This window comes from Babylonia areolata, chromosome 29 (genome assembly GCF_041734735.1).
Source record: "Babylonia areolata isolate BAREFJ2019XMU chromosome 29, ASM4173473v1, whole genome shotgun sequence".
NCBI classification, from domain to species: domain Eukaryota; kingdom Metazoa; phylum Mollusca; class Gastropoda; order Neogastropoda; family Buccinidae; genus Babylonia; species Babylonia areolata.
In genome coordinates, this window is record NC_134904.1 from 39,841,347 (window position 1) to 39,859,520 (window position 18,174).

The 18,174-nt window shown below is 42.4% G+C and overlaps 1 protein-coding gene across 1 annotated transcript; it reads right to left on the reverse strand.

The window, feature by feature from the left end:
* Positions 1–578: 578 nt before the first annotated feature.
* Positions 579–10,026, reverse strand: LOC143274711 (uncharacterized). Its single transcript, XM_076578615.1, has 3 exons — positions 9,970–10,026; positions 7,791–7,853; positions 579–6,296 (listed from the first exon to the last, which is right to left on the reverse strand). Exon 3 carries the CDS (start codon positions 6,277–6,279, stop codon positions 3,469–3,471), a length of 2,811 nt encoding a protein of 936 aa, XP_076434730.1. The 5' UTR covers positions 6,280–6,296; positions 7,791–7,853; positions 9,970–10,026; the 3' UTR covers positions 579–3,468.
* Positions 10,027–18,174: the final 8,148 nt, after the last annotated feature.

An 18,174-nucleotide genomic window follows, 5' to 3' on the forward strand; every position in this document is an offset into this window, starting at 1 on the left:
ATCTAATGTAGATAGGAATGCATGCACTCAAGGCCTGACAATCTACTTTGGGTTATGCTGCTGTCAGGTATCTGCCATGAAGATGTGTGGTGAAGTGTATATATATATATATATATATATATATATACAGAGTTTTCTGAATGCAGTGATGCCTCCTTGAGAACTTGAAACTCAATAAAAAATGAGCCATTAAACTATCAAAGTACATACACGGACTATAGCAAAATATTCACACACCAAGGAATTACATGCATGTATCACACACACACACACAGAGCACTCACACTCACACACACACATAAACACTTTCATGTATATCTATGTGTTTTAAAGAATTAACTTTGGTAACAATAAACATTGACCTTGTAGCGTTAGTGATTCGTGTCAAAGTATGAACTGCACATTATTTTGACAGGGCACAAAACTGGGTAAAACCTTCACACAACCATGAATACAAAACATGACTCACTTGTATGCAGAAAGCACAGTAAAAAGACAAATTCCAGGTTGTTTACCTTTCCTTTATTCAACGATATCCTATCATAAAAGATCTCCATGAAATCATTGTCAAGTTTCATAATAACTGATGTAAAAAAAACAAAAATCTTTGACCTCAAAGACAACTTATCCAATGATGTAAAATATGAGAAGACATTTTTTTTGGATACGTAAGATATCTTTTCTGTATTGTTAAATCAAGCCAGCTGACCGCACAAGTCCATATATTGCCAAACTACACACAAAATTCAACTGCATTAAAAACAAAACAATCACATACACACAAAAAAAACACAGTTCATGACATTTTTTCTTTACCGTTAAGTTTCTTAAATGTACCAAGACAAAGGCTGTTGAGGAAATCAGCCCTACCACTTAATTTATCATCCCCAGATTACATAAAAAAAGGATAAATATCTCAAAGCCAAAACAAAAATGAGGCATAAAAGAGGCCATAAATTATAGGCAAATAACACTATAGAATGGACAGCGAGTGTCCATCCCAATGTTTACAATGTCACTACATAATCACCAGACAACATAGATGGTACAACATAGACTGTTGAAAAGAGAGAAAAGTGTCAAACCTTGAAAGAACACACACACACTACCAAACACCGGGTTATAACAGACTCCCATTGTCTACAAAAGTGAGTCCAAAATGAAAGGGGGACGGAAAGGGGAGGAAGAAAAAGCAGACAATGTGAATGAAGAAAAAAAGGCACAAAGAATGTGACAGAAAAGAGAAAATTTCTAATACAGACTTTCCTGGCGAAGATGCTACTACAACCGAAAGATCCCCAGCATCACTTGTGGGATACATGTCACTTGTCAGTGTGAAAAAGTTAACATCTCGCCACATAACAAAACTCCATATTTCAAACTGTTTGACCAGATAATTTCTTTTGGTTCAAGAATAAGAAAAAACGAGATGGGCAAGACCTTCAACAATTGAAGCATTGTGTGTGACAGCCACTTAATCTAACAAAGGAAAAACACAAATAGAGAGAGAGAGAGAGTGGGAAACCAATCATCTTGCAACAGAACGTTATTACTAAATTTTTTATCACATTGTTGTGTCTGACTGATCTCTTAACCTTGATTTTTGAAGGGTTTGCAGTGATGGGCGCAATAGCCGAGTGGTTAAAGCATTGGACTGTCAATCTGAGGGTCCCAGGTTCGAATCACGGTGACGGCGCCTGGTGGGTAAAGGGTGGAGATTTTTACGATCTCCCAGGTCAAGATATGTGCAGACCTGCTAGTGCCTGAACCCCCTTCGTGTGTATATGCAAGCAGAAGATCAAATACGCACGTTAAAGATCCTGTAATCCATGTCAGCGTTTGGTGGGTTATGGAAACAAGAACATACCCAGCATGCACACCCCCGAAAACAGAGTATGGCTGCCTACATGGCGGGATAAAAACGGTCATACACTTAAAAAGCCCACTCGTGTGTATACGAGTGAACGCAGAAGAAGAAGAAGAAGGGTTTGCAGTGAGGCAATAAGTTATCGATGCACCATAATGGCATAATACACCAAACCCAAGCTCTATCACTCTCCCCAAATTTTCTCAATTATGCTGTTAACTTGAACTTTGACTTAATGACCATGACCATCTAAAGATGTTTTGGGGGCTTTGTTCTCATGGTGATCAAACGCTGCATCATGTTTGATGAAGAGTAAATGCAGGATCTCATCTCTCTTGTAGTTGTAGTCTTGTACCTACAGTTTTTTCTTTTCCATATTATATGACACAAATCTTTCTCCTTTTTGTTTTTGTCGTTTTTTTATGTTTTTTTTGTTGTTTTTTTAATACTCATTCTCATACAATAGTAAGGGTCAGTCACTATACTGTAAACATCTATACAAGTCCGCAACAATCATGCTAGTGTGCTCAGCAGAACAGCCAACAAGTTGTCTGTGATGCTTCCTATTATTTTGTGTGTCTTACTCTTAGGCATAGCTCAATTCACAGAAGACTGATACAACTGAAATTACTTTCAAAATTATACTTGTATTTATAATTTGTAAATAGCAGCTGAACCAGATGCACTGCAGAGGTAACAAATGTAAAATACAGAATTAAAGAAACATGGGCAAGGACGATATAAACTTGCATGTGCCCATTTATATCATATGACCATGTATGCACCATATACAATAATTCATAAAGTAAATGAGTACATCATGTGTATACATGTATGTGTGTTTCAAGTCAGTGTGTGTGGTTTGATACACACAGTGTTACACAAACCAAGGATACTGACAGGGGCACACACAAATCAAACACTGCTGTGCAGGCTGAACTAAGCAAAGATTCTGAACATTTTACAGAGAATGAGAGATCATGTTATACTGATGTCAGATAAACCAAGCAGCATAACAGTACAGGTGTATGTGGTCTGCATCCCCAAATGACTTCTCTCTACTGGAAAAGAAGATCAGACAGCACAGTACCAGGTGATCTAATGAGCCGATCTGAAAAGTTAATAACACACACATGTAAGTATACACACACACACACGTACCAAAAATAAAAAATAAAACACAAATGTTCAAATTTCCAAGATTCTTCCCAGCAACTGAGTAAGTCCTTCAGGTCCAAATCCTGCACAGATCTTCAGAATCAGATTTTTTTTTTTTTTAAAGAAAGAAAAGAAAACAGTTTACATTTAACTTAATGACCTATCTGTTCTGAAAAGTTTCTTCTTGATAAGTGAAGGAAAAAAAACAATTTTAATTTTTAAAAATCACAACTTGAGTCCATGCAATAACAGTGTTTCAGATGTGTGTGTGTGTGTGTGTGTGTGTGTGCGCGCGCGCGCGCCAGTATGTGCTGTGCATATGTGCTAAACTTCTACATTAATTCCCTCTGGAAATGCTTAGTCTGCATCCCTCTCCGCCACCTTTTTTACTTCAGTTGTTTGCAGGAATCATGTGAGCCATGAAGGCTTTACCTCTTGTTTTCCTAATCATCTAACATTGACATTTCATTGTCAAGTTGTTCAAGTTTCTTCAGAACATCCTTGTCACTTTTATTTGATGTTTTAGCATTCACATTCCAGCCATTCAGCAGTGCCTTCCTCAAACGACGTTTCAACTTTGAAACTGGAACGTGATCCTCAAACTGTATGAATCTTTTCAGTTTCTGTTTACTTATATCTCTCCCCCTGGAAGGATTTTCAAAGATGGTTTCCCACGTCTTGTCAGCTGGCTTTTTAAAGTTTTTGTTTTTATACAGCTGTTCCAGCTGAAAAGGAATGGTGTCACAGACTGGCTCTGCCTCCTCACCACTGTTCACAAACTCATCGGCAAAGCATCCCTCCTCTTGTTCAGTTGCCGATTCAGAGTCCATGACTGCTGCAGGAGGCTGTGTTTCGTCTCTTTCTGTCTTGTCAACCTCTGGAGCTGACACTACAGAACGCTGACACTGCTGACGATACAACCTTAAACTGGACCGTCTCTTGGTGAACAACGAACTGTCTGCGTCACTACCAGTTGAAGTGTCCTGAGATGTTGATGCATTCACTGACGTACCTGCTGATCTTTTCTTTCTGGTCTGAACAGGCCACCCTGCTTCCTCTTTTTCCTGCTGCTCCTGGTCACCTATTTTCCTGGAATTACTGTTGTCATCTGCCTGCCCACATGCAACCAAATTATCTTTCAGTGATGAGCACTTTTCACTGACTGTTTGGCTTGGTGACTGTATTCTGTCTGCACCATCAGCAGTTTGCAATGCAGCAGCAGAGACATTAGCTGCTTCATGATGGATGAGCACGTCACGTCTCAGTTCTTCCCCAAAGGTGGACCTCCTCCGGTTCTTTCTTTTGTTCTTGGCATCCTTGAGTCCTTTCTCCTCCTTCTCCATCCCTTGTAACTGAGGTTCACTGTGTCTGTCAGGATCAGATGAACCTTGCAAACTTTTTTGGGTGTGTTCCATAATGGTCGGACAATTGTCAACATAATCACTGGCTGCTTCCGCTGGCTTGTTGATGACTGCACATCTTTCAGCTGCATCGCTACAAGCAGTTTGTTGCTCACCATTACCACTATCAGGATTATCCCTTGATGCTTCAATCTGTTGAACGTAACCCTCTGAATGCACACCACTTGACAAAAACGATACTCCAGCGAGAGGAGATCCAATTTTACTGGCATTTGCAACTAACTGTTCTGACCATCCAACATCCATAAAATCAGCCTGTGCCCAGCTAGCATTATGATTATGTTTTGACGTGTCCAACTTTATCCAGTCATGACTGTTGCCTATGATACTGAGCCGATCAGCCTGTGCCTCAGTGCTCTTATCTGCAACACTGGCTGTACTGGAATCACCAGCTGAATATTCCCTGTCTTTTTTATCCCAAGAAACACAAAAACAACTTTCATTGTTCTGCCTCTGGTCTGATGAAACAAGAGGAGCAGAAGTGAACACAGAAAGAGCAGATGTTACTGAGGCTGAAACTGAGCATGATAAACCATCACCAACCTCTGACGTCGTTAAACTGATGGGTGTGTCTGGAAATGATACAATGTTCTCCTCACTTTGCAAATTGAGTTTCTCCCCGCAAGCTGTATTTCCTGCCATGATTTTGACAGGGGTGTCTGCACCAGCTGGAGAATCTGCTGCTTGTAGTACTCTTCTATCTACACCAGAGCAAGCATCAGCGCTATTTTCAAAAATATAAGGTGACTCTTCAAGGTGGCAGAATCCTTTATCAAGGGAGGTCTCACTGTTCATTTCACATTCAAACTCCTGACAGACAGGAGTAGTGCAGACAGCATTTTCTGGCTGCTTTTCGGACTCACTGCAGGATGTCTGCAATGTATAAGAGGCATCGACAGTACCACCGATGGCTGTTTCTTTCACAGAAATACTGGAGTCAGGGGAGGCAGGAACCGCTGGGGTAGAGCGCACAGCTTCTGGAGAGTGAGCATCACGACAAACAGACCAGGACAGTTCAGTTTCATTGTAGCACCGAGACTGGCTCTGGTCTCTTTCAGTTTCACTGTTATCAGAGGACTTAGAATTGACATGTTCACTGTGACACAAGGCTTTGAGTTGCTCATTTACACTGACACACTGAGAATGAAGTCTTGCACTCTCACAGTCTAAATGATCTCCGTTTTGTTCTTTTCGACACACGGGCTGCAGTACCTGTGATATGCAGCTTTCACTTTGACAAAGAGCCTGGACCTTGTCACTTTCATCATACAGCTTCAAACCAAGCAACTGTACATTATCACAAAGACCAGGAGACTGGTGATTGTCACTTTCATCAAGACACTGGGCTTTGTCACTGTCACCCCACACTGATGACTGTTGTTTGTCACTGTCACCCCACACTGATGACTGTTGTTTGTCACTGTCACCCCACACTGATGACTGTTGTTTGTCACTGTCACCCCACACTGATGACTGTTGTTTATGGATTTCCCCATGACAACAATACTGGGGCTTTTCAATGTCATGACAGGTCATCTGGGTCTTGTCATTGTCAGTATTGACAGAATAATGGATGTGATCACCTTCAAAGTCAACATGAGATGTTTCCACTTGGTAATGAGACTGCAGTCTCCCATACTCATTCAGGCAATCAGACTGGAAGTTGTCAGTTTCACTGTAGCTGGGAGATCGAGGTTTCTCTCTTTCTGCCAGCCACACACTGCCATACACCTCACTGACTATTTTCTCCCTGTTATCGGATGCCGACTGCCCAGATTTCAGGAAGCGAAGGGATCGCCGTCTGCTTTTTCTCCTGGCTTCTTTGGTATCCATTCTGTGTCAACAACAGCCTGAAACAGACCATCACACTTATTAGAGAGAAAATCCACCACTTAGATGTGTATGTATATATACATGTATGTATGTGTGTGTGCGTGTGCGTGTGCATGTGTCTATGCATGCACGCAAGCATGTCTGTGTGTGTGTCTGTCCGCATGTAGGGTGTGCATGTGTGTGTGTCTGTGCGTGTGCTTGCGAGCATGTGTAAAACACAATTTCCTACCAAGTGGATTCAGTTCATTGAGTTTTGGGGGAGAATGAACGACATGGAGAGAAGATAAAATATCAAACATGGAATAATATGTACTGTTGGTCTTAAACAAGTAAATGGCCCATAAAGTGCCAGCAAAAAATCCCTGGGATCCCACTTAAAATACAGGCATGCGGTTGGACAGGTTTTTTTTTGCCTGACCACTCCTGCTCTGGCTTCACTGACAGGCTGTCACAAGTTGAGGGAACCTACTTCTGGCTGCAAAGACAAAGGAAAGGAATCCGGTCAACTGCACTGATATTCTTTATACTGAACAGCAATGTCCCAGTACCACTGTTTACTATGATCCCCACACACTACGCCTCATACCAGTTCAAAAAAGGGCCATAACCCTAGTTCCCATGTCTCTCTGTCTGTGCTCATTTGATAACTTATTAAAGGGAAATTTACTTTTTTTAACTTTTTTTTTTTTTTTTTTTGTATTTCTTATTTTACCCCGCTGTCCGATAAAAATCTTCAGTGGACTACTTCCAGCTGAATACCACAAGATGACGACGACAACGATGAAGATGTTGGTGATGATGATGTTGGTAATGATGATGATGATGATGATGGTGTAGTTGTTGGTGTTGTTAGTGCTTCTTAAGTTCTTTAAACAAAACTAAATCAAGTTTTTTTTCAATTTTTGTATTCTAATTTCTATGTTCCAGCTAATCCTACAATCAATGATTTTCTGTCTCCCCCATAACTAAATACTATATGTAATATTTGAACAGAACACCTGAATGCCCACTGAAAACTGTAACTAGAGAGTGGAGTGAGGGCCAAGTGGTTATAACACACCAGCCCAGAAAACAAGGAGGTCCCCAAGTCCATGGTTTGAATCCACACGAGCCAGACTCTTTTCCTTCCCCTTTACATAATCCTGATATATGGTGTGGTTGAATTATTATCATTTTTTGCTCTTCATGACATGATACAGTTCAAAACTTAAAAAAAAAAAAAGAAAATTCATAAACCGAGATCTTCTGAGCAGCATGCATCCATGTAAATTTTAACACACACAAATTACACACACACGTGTGTGTGTGTGTGTCACTCTCACTCTGTATGTGTGTGTGTGTGCATGTGTGCGCGTGTGTGTGACTGTGTGTGTGTGTGTGCGCACGTGTGCGTGCGTGCATGTGTGCGTGTGTGTGTGCATGTGTGTGTGTGTGTGCGCATGCGCGCGCGCGCACGTGTGTGTGTGTGTGTGTGTGCAAATTATTGTGCTTTATCAATACAGTATACTGACCTTTAACAAGCATTCATTTCATTCAGCCCAACAGCATTCAAGATGTCATTTATTGTGTGCAATCTGCAAAATATTTATTATATTCATGTTGTAATTAACATTGCTAAAGAAAATAGTTTGGGGTATTTTAAATGTAATAATGTTTTCAGTAATCCTGTATGCTCAACACAAACAACAAAACATTTTCATCATGTCAACCGGATCATGAAAATTATTATAATTAGTTAAATCACATTCTTCCCATTATGTTAGACACAACTTCTCTATGATATAACTTTACTGTCTGTAAGCTCACAGAATTTTTTCTTTTGGTTTGAGTACCTGTCGCATAAAACATTACAATTCATATACAGCACAATCACATTCTATATTATCTGAGACATTCACTGAAAATGCATTATTACAATTTTTTACTTAATCAGTTAATGAATGAAGTCACTGTTGACATGCTTTAAAAAAAAAAAACAACTTATTGATGTACTTCCTTGTTTATCACTTTGTTACCCTTTATTCTTGTATCTCTTGACTGCACAACAATGTTTTCATATGTGTTATTTCAATGTAATAATAATAATAATGGTATTTATATAGCGCTGAATCTTGTGCAGAGACAAATCAAAGCGCTTTCGCACCAGTCATTCACACACATGCATAACTCTAAAACTGTAGAAACTAAAGACAAGGAAGGGCAGGCAAGGGAGGCTATTTTGGGAAGAGGTGGGTTTTAAGGCCAGGCTTGAAAGAGGTGAGTGTGGAGACTTGACGAAACGAAAGAGGAAGTTCATTCCAATCACAAGGTCCAGAGACAGAGAAAGAACGGCGGCCAACAGTCGAGTGTTTGAATCTGGGTATGCATAAACAGAGTGGATCCAAAGCCGATCGTAGTGAGCGAGATGGAGTGTAGAGGTGAAGGCAGCCACAGAGATAGGATGGGGCATTTATGTTATATGCATTATAAAAATATATGTGGATGGATTGTGGAAGTAAAAAAAAAAAAAAAAGCACTAAACAGTCAAATCTATAATAATATTAGTAAATTAAATTATATCTATGTTGACCAACACAATTCACCTTCTAATGAGTTCTAAATTAGTGCGTCATCAACTACAAGAAAATTTGCCACTTTGTGTGTGGCATGCATACTGCATGTGTGTGTGCATGAGAACCTTCGAATGAGTTCTAAATTCTGAAGTGCATCATCATTTACAAGAAAATTTGCCACTTTGTGTATGGCATGCATACTGCATGTATGTGTGTGTGCATGAGAAAATTTGCCATTTTGTGTATGGCTATGCATAACGCATTGCATGTTTGTGTGCACAAGCATATGCTTGTGCATGTCTGTGTGTCTGAGATGGAAAAAGGCAGGATGAGAGATGAGGGAAGACACCAACACAAAAAGAGCTTGACAGACTCAGAGATGAGGGGTGGAGAATCAGATTTGGAGTAAATGGTGAGCAAGAAGATGATAAGAAGGGTGACAAAAAGATTATAGGTGACAAACACATATTGTACATAATGAATGCAATGTGCGACTGTTTTACTCTGTGTGACTGTATTTTACATAGTGGTCAATGCTGACAGCACAATAACTTATGTTCAAAATTCAAGTCTCTATGGCCAGTATGGGTACTGAGGGTCTTTCAGTTATTTCATGCAAATGGCAGATTTCAATGAAAGGTTGTCTGCCGGATTTTACTAATAAGAGTGGACCCTATAAACTATTATTCAACCTCCATTGTTTTGTTTGGTTTTTTTCTCTATGCTGTACCGAGTCGGAATAAATCTTTGACAAGCTTCAAGTTGACTTACACTTAAGTTCAATAACGTGACACAAACTATGTACGTTTGAGGCCCCTCCGACTGGTCAAAGACCTGTTGCCTTCTGCCGAATAAACTACAAACTTAGCAACATGTGGTGAGTTTCAAGGAGGCGTTAAAGCATGAGGGCTGGTATGGTGATGCAAATACGCTGCACCACATGTACCTGAAAAATAAATAAATGAAGGAAAGAAAAAGGAATCAGTTGCTTGCCCGATGCATAGCCCAGAACGGTTTCCGACAAACATTTTCGTATTAAATCAAAATCATTGAGGTGGCTTTGCAGTTTGGATCTACAAATTTATATATTAGAATCTTTGAATGACGATACGCATAAACTGCTACAAACAACTCATACCAGATTATGTCTTTGGAGACTTTTGAAGAAGGTTGAAGCGTCGAAGCATCAACTTTGAATCATGGTTGCAAACAATCGTCCAGCCAATCGTTTAACGGCAAGCGACAAAATGTTTTCAAAGAGTAACCTCCCTTTATGCGCTCTTGGCAGCAGTTTCGGGACATCAATAATAACAACAATAATAGTAATGGGTACTTTGAAAGCACACTATCCATAAACTTCCTCTAGGTGCTTTATAAAACCCTTTTATTTGCATAACACATTACATCAATGCTATGTATACACACCAAAATGTGACTGACAAACTACACGCACACACCGTGACAACAAACACTGAACTGACACACACTGACATAATCACACACACACACACACACACACACACACACACTACGGCACAACACACACACACACACACACACACACACACACATACATTTTAACTGAACATACATACTAGTGTGTACATAGCTGCCGGCTCCACTGGCACACTGACCGGCCGTAGTACGCACACATAGGCACTCATGCAGTGACATCGGCAAACTGTCAGTGAAGACACACATACACAAACCGTTACGGACGCGCACGGACACACACACACACGGCACACGCACACACACACACACACACACACACACACACACACACACACACACACACACACACACACACACACACACACACACACACACACACACACACACACTGGTGAGACACTCGAGTCACTGCGGCACACACTGACACACACGCACACACACACGCAGTGGTTTCACCTTGAATGCCAAAACGTCAGCACAAGAGAATACGACACTCTAGGAGAAAGTAACATTACATGGCACTGTGTTATAATTATGTGTCAATGCCAACTACAGCTCCATTGCTTTTGATCTGCACGGGCTAAGCTCTCACCATTTCAGCCTATCAGGTCAGTTCCTGGACCTAAACCTTGACAGTGCATTTCATCCACTTACCAATAATTCCATCATCGTGGTAGGCGGAGACTTCAATCTCCATGGATGCCACTGACCGTCAAAATCCCTGAGAAAAGGAGCTCCATGCCCCAGCATCCACTGCACGTTCATGGAGGTTGTAAATGACCTGGGCTGGGAACAGATGGTGCAAGAACCCAATAGAGGCGAAAATTTCCTCGACCTGTTCCTGACAAACCACCAAACCTGGTGCCACGTACTGAGACACTCTCCCGGACTTGGCGACCATGACGCAACGTACATGGAACTCTAGATTTACCCTCCAATGAAATAGCCACAGAGACTGATCCCAATCTGTATACAAAGAGGCAGCCCAACATCTGATTGACCATCTATTGTCCACTTTCACTGAAGACAGCAGCACTGAAGAGATCTGGACAGAGCTATGCCAGGGTCTGAAAAATGTCCTAACTGAGCATGTCCCACACAAAATTACAAACAGTAAACGAAACCGTCAATGGATCGATAGTCTGCCGATCCGAAGGAGAGACCGACTACACAAGCGGTGGAAGAAGTCTGGTGATGAAGAGGTGCACAAGCGATTTAAGACTCTCAAGCGGCTTGTCCAGAAACGCCTGCATCGTCTGTACTGGAGATATATATAGAAGACCTCATCACAGACACTCCAGGCCAAACCGCACCGAAAAAGATTTTTCTGGGGCTATATCAAAGCAAGAAGGACTGAAGGCTCTGGTGTCTCTGCTCTCAAAGATGCAGGAAGGCTTATCACTGACCCATAGGAACAAGTCCAAGTCCCGTACAAACAATTCCAGTCTGTCTCCAGCTGCAAGGAAGACATCACAGCCGATAACTTCAATCAACGATGCCCATCTGCATCTGCATAATATTACACTTACCATCTGACCTAGCCCCACTACCAAACATGCAGAGACTTCAACATTACAGTGGAAGGAGTAAGAAAGTTGCTTTTCGGACTGAACCCCAACAAAGCCTGTGGACCTGGTGGCATCACAACCAGGCTCCTGAAGACAGTTGCTGAGGAGATTGCCCCAGTCTTCACTCTGCTCTTCCACAGTTCCTACAACACCAGAACACTGCCACATGACTGGAAGCAGGCTTACATCACACCTGTCTTCAAGAAGGGAGAACGATATAAGGCAGAAAACTATCGACCAATCTCCCTCACGTGCGAAGCTTGCAAAATGATGGAGCATATCATCACCAGCCACATCATGATGTATCTGGAGAGCAATGATATCCTCTGCCCAGAACAGCACGGCTTCCGAAAGGACGATCTTGTGAAACACAGCTGCTCGGCTATATTGACGAAACCACATTTGAGCTGGAAAAAGGAAACTAAGTTGACACGATTGTCCCTGACTTCTCCAAGGCCTTTGACAAGGTCAGCCACGCCCTGCTTGTACACAAATTACAGCGCTATGGAATCAGAGGTCAACTCAACACCTGGATCAAAAATTTTCTTGAGGACAGGCAGCAAGCAGTTCAGCTGTGGTGGAGGAAGCTACCTCAGAATATATTCCAGTCAACTCAGGTGTTCCCCAGGGCTCGGTCCTCGGCCCTTGTCTCTTCCTTCTCTACATCAATGACCTCCCAAAGTCCATCAAATCTAAGGCCAGATAATTTGCAGATGACACCATGTGCAACAAAATAATCAAGAAGGAAGCCGACCAGCACACACTCCGAGAAGACCTAGCTTGCGGCTCTTCCATCTGGGAGAAACAGTGGTCCATGTAATTCCGCCCGCAAAAGTGCTCCACCTTGAGTGTCAGTAGAAAGAGGAAAAAGATCGCACCAAAATACAAACTCCATGGCCATCTGCTGGAAAACTTCGACACCACGAAATATCTTGGTGTGAACATCCAAGATGACATACGCTGGGGATCCCACATCAATTCTACAACCAATAAAGCCAACAAGACCTTAGGCTTTCTTCGGCGCAACTTGAAGATAGGAAACAAGAAGACAAAGGAAACTGCGCACAAAACCCTTGTTCGTCCTCTCCTTGAGTATGCTGCGTCTGTGAGGGATCCCTGTATAGCCAGTGACATCCAGGCTGTCAAAAAGGTCCAGCGCCGAGCAACAAGATGGGTCATAAACCAACATCGACAGATGTCTTGTGTCAGCTCCATCCTTAGCTCCCTCAGCTGGTACCCCCTACAAGTCAGACGAAATAAATATCGCCTGGAGATGTGCTACAAGTTCCACCATGGTCTCATCTCCATCAATTCAGACTACCTACCAACACCGACCATCAGACAGCAGGCCGAGCTCCAGGAAAAACAACACCTGCAACTACAACATCCCTGCCTGCAGGACGCAGTACAGACAGATGTCTTTCTTCCCCCGTACCATCTCGGAATGGAACTCTGTTCCAGGAGGTTGTCACAGCAGAGTCGCTGGACTGCTTCAAGTCCAGACTCGCCTCCTGCCTGTGATACAACAGAGTAGACTTCAGTACCCCTGCCCCCCCATCCTCCAACACTTATGTTTAGTCCCAGCACCCCCCCCCCCCCTGCCCCCGTTCCCACACATCTGCCAGCAAGTCCACCCATTCCCACCTTTTTTTTTTCCTTTTCCACTGGTAAGTAGTGTCGAGAAGGCCAGGACTGTGCCGGTCGGGAGTATTTCCGGGGACCGCTACGGTAGCCGGATTGGCTTAGCTGGAGATGCGAACACACCAGTGGACAGCGCCCCATCTCCCCTATCAGTTAACAGAACATCCCTTGGAAGCCCAGCTGAACTGCGCCCAACAGCAACCTCCCACAACACGACAGTTTCATCAACGTACTGGTGTTGGTCGTCAAATGGAAGAAGAATTAAGAAGAAGAAGAGATGACAACATTTCAGTTTGTAGCCATAGCCGTTCTTTTTCAGAGCGCCAATGAGTGCGTGCTGCACACGGGACCTCAGTTTATTGTCTGATCAAAATGACTGGACGCTCAGTTTGATTTTGAGTCAAGACAAGACTTGAGAGAAAGGGGGAGAGAGGGAATCGAACCAAGATCCTCACGTACACTGTCTGTATGTCTGTCTGTACATATTTGTACACCCTGCAGGCGTCTGGTTTGGTCTGTGTAGTTGGGTGGGTGGATGTATTGTGAGTCCGCGTCGGCTGCGTCAGTGTGTATTCGTTAGCAAGAAAGCTGACAAGTCCTAGTCACTCACTTTGACCAGACCTTGGCGAATGATCACTTTTTTGTTTATATAATTATACATAAACAGTTCCGCCTTTCCACAGTCAGTTCAAGTCTTTCAGCCATCACCCTTTCTTATTAAGTCCGCCACGCCTCTCTTGGTTGTATTGCTCTTGCCGTTGGACCAAAAGACTCTTGGATTCTTCTGTGGCTGTGCTGCAACGGTTTTCTCCAAGTTTCTCTGGGCTTTCTGGTTGCTTTTTTTTCTTGCTTGATTGCAGGCTTTGGCATACTGACGGCACTCCTGGCTATCTCTGTGTTCCTGGTTGCCCTTTCTACTTATGCTTTTAGTCCACTTTCAGTACAGGTGGTGTTTGAAACCCTTGTCCATTCACTTTTTGGTTTGTCTACCTGTCTCCTTGATCTTGGGTACATGTTTCTCTATCGCAGCATCAGTGTGTGCTAAGTGAATGAGGACTTATGTCTCTTCTTCTGTCTTGTCCCAGTCAACCGATCCCATCAGTACCAGTCTTTGAATATTTGTAGCGAACCCCTAAAGTTACTTTCTTGTTGCTACTAGCTAAACTCACTCTGATCACAGCGAGGTCGCTTTTACTTAAACCTGCTTCAGTGATGATGTTGTTCACCAGTTCCCTCGTGTTTGTAAAAACCAATTCTACAAGGCTTGATTTACGACCGTCTCTGTATTGGGTTGCTATCTTTTGGTGTTGCCAGAGTCAGGAAGGTGTCCTTACACGTCTTCAAAAAAAAAAAAAAAAAAAAAAAAAAAAGAAAAAAAAAAAAAGATGGACAAGGTAGTCTTCCTTGGAATCGCAAATCTCAATTATCCTCTTTTTCTGGTAGGTAAACGTCACCGACTGACCTAGAAGCAACGGGTGAGCTGGATTTGTATCAGTCACTTTTTTTTTTTTAATCTACTGTTGTTTGCTGCACTGATGCTGGGACATCTGTTAATGAGCCCTACAAGAATATTTTCTTCTTCCAAGTTGCAGTCTATTAAGATTGATTCTTCACAGCCAGTACTGAGCTCTTCAAGAAGAGATGGTTTCATACACTTGACAATAACGATTGACAAGTTTTTGTTTTTTTGTGGGTTCTTGTGCATGAAAGAGGGCTGCATGTCCTCTAGGTTAAAAAGTTATCCACCTAATGTTGTGTTAACTCACTCAGTACGGCCAGTTTTCTCTTCTCCTCTACACAGACCCCTCGGATGTCCAGTGGGTGTCTGAATGACCCAACCTTTAGCTTCCGTCGTCAGAATTGTGGTATTCTTTGTCAACATTCACCTCTTCAGTATAAGAGCCTTCCACTTGCAATATTTTGAAGCATGTGGTTGCTAAAGAGGAAGGTGGCAGAATGGTTAGGACGCTCAGCTGTGTTAATGGTGTTTTGGTAAAAGATATAAGTATAACGTTTGGCATCTTACTTTGAACAATAGATTGAAGCATGTGGTTGTGAAAGAGGAAGGGGGCAGAATGGTTAAGACGCTCAGCTTCCGATATAGAGTGCGTGAGGATGTGGGATCGAATACCGCTCACGCCCTTTCTCCAAAGTTTGACTGGAAAAATCAAACTGGGCATCTAGTCATTCAGATGAGACGACAAACCCATGTCGCATGTGCAGAACTCATTTGGTGCACTGAAAAAGAACCCATGGCAACAAGAGTGTTGTCTTCTGGCAAAATTCTGTAGAAGTACACTCTGATAGTTACACAGTTATACATGCATGCACTCAAGGCCTGATTAAGCGCATTGGGTTATGCTGCTGGTCAGGCATCTGCTGTGCAGATGTGGTGTAACGTATATGTATTTGTCCAGTCGCAGTGGCACATACTTGAAACCGAATCTGGTTGTGAATTCATTGAGGTGTGGACAATTTTCAGCTTGTATGGATTTTTGACAAGGAACATTCTTTTTCCAGTTTTTGTGGACTTTCTTTTTCTCCTTGTTCGCCTCTTCACAGTGTCAGTCCAGCCAATCTGATGAATGGCGTCGTCCTCAACAAGTCCTGTCTGGAGCCATGGAGCTTGGTGTGCAGTAGGGTTGGTGTCGTCCTCTCCAAGTCCTGTCTGGAGCCATGGAGCTTGGTGTGCAGTAGGGTTGGTGTCGTCCTCTCCAAGTCCTGTCTGGAGCCATGGAGCTTGGTATGCAGTAGGGTTGGTGTCGGCCACATAATGTCTCAGTCTGAGCCCCTTCAGGAGGGAACAGGTCTGTAAAATGTGTTGTGGTGTTTGGTCTTTGAGACCACAGGGTCAGGTGGGAGATGGTGCCAGCTTCATCTTCCTGGACAAGTGGACATTGAAACAGCAATGGCTGGTTCGTAGTCGTATGACCACCACCTGCTGCGAGTGTTCAAGATGGTGATATGCAGCATCCCTCGTGGTTCTTAGTTGCAGCATTGCCTTCACGAGGGTTTTCCCTGTGAAGCCAACGCTGTTTTCTTGACTTCCTCTTGCTCCTAGTATGGTGAGCTGATTTACTGCTTTGTTGCCCGTTATTCTGCAATGGACTGGCACCCATTGCAGGAATATGTACTCGTCTTCTCTTGACAACTTCTTGGAGTCTTTCCATGAGGTGAGGAACTTTGTCTTTCTTCCACAAGGGCCTTCAGAGCAGACAGCGCATCAGAGTAAAATACAACTTGGGGCCGTCACTCTTGGGGTTAAGAACCATGGCGGCAGCCTGCAAGAGGGCCTGAATTTCTTAATTGGGGCAGTGTTTCCCAGTTGGTATCCCTGCTTTGGAGGAATATCCCTCAGATTTGATGAGTATGCCTGCTTCTCTACCAGTCACTGTGTTGGTTGCTGAGCCGATAGTGTACATATGAATTCAGGATTCTTATGGGTACTTCAAAGCATTCATAGCCAGTGTGAGAGCACGTCTGATGGTGACATTCTGGCTGCCTCCTTAGGCAACCCGACACTGGCAAAGGTGATAATTATGCATGGTGTGGTTTTGTTAGGGTGCACCATGCGGTCCAACACCTCCGTCTTCAACTCTAATGGTTTCTATCATTATTATCTTGCCCTTCGCTCATGGCCCAAAGACCTGCCCTGTGAGCACAGAGGGAGGCGCGAGAAAATTGTTTCTCCAAGGATTCCTCCCTGGGACTTTGAAGGAGAACAGATTTTTAGTTGTATGGAGTTTTTTTGAATGTTTGTGGTTTTTAGGTGTCTGGATTTTTTTGGGGTGGGTGGGGAGTTATGTTTATTCATTATATGTGGACTTGATACTGTATTTATAATTTTGTAGACTATTGACCCGGCTTAAAAGCTTCCCATCCAACATTTGTTTTTTAACAGAAATTTTTTTTCTTGTTTTATGGAATTTGTTGTTGCATATGGAATGTTGTAAGATGATGGTTCAGTGTTGCGAGAGATAACAAGGATTTTATCAATTTTAATACCTTTAATTTTATCATTTTTTTATTATTTTTTTTTTTTAGCAAAGGTGAGATACTGAACTGGGTTTGTTGCAAATTGAGATTTATGAATATAAGTGCATGAATGAGAACATTCAAAAAAATTTAAGCCTTGTGACATCAATAATATCCTCTGATTCAACGTACACAGGACATCACCCACTAAGCCCCATTCTTGTATGATTGCAAAGTCACTAAGCAAGAAAGAGCCAGTGTCATCCTGAATGGACTAGATTACTTTGTTGCTGCATGTCCCGCATGATCCAGTGAACTCTTCTGGCTTGTATAGTTTTCAAGGGCTTGGCATTATTGACTCTTTTGTTGTATATCTTGTGTCATCCAGTGTGTGGTTGGTAACTATAGTTGTTTTTTTTTTTTTTTTTTTTTTTTATCTTGGGATAATTACCAATTTCATTCAGAATTCTTTACTTTGCATACTGTGCATGAGTATGAGTCCTTGTTAGGTTTCGAGAGACAAATCCTAAACAGTACTCGCTGACAAATTTTAATACCCAAGATTAGATTTGGTATATGTGAAAAGGAGGAGTTTGTATTATACTCCATGTTTGGTGATACATATACTTACCATGTCAAACTGATGCAAACTAGGCCTATCGGTTTGCTCTGCTTGGCCAAATTTCGTGCGGCTAACAGTGAAA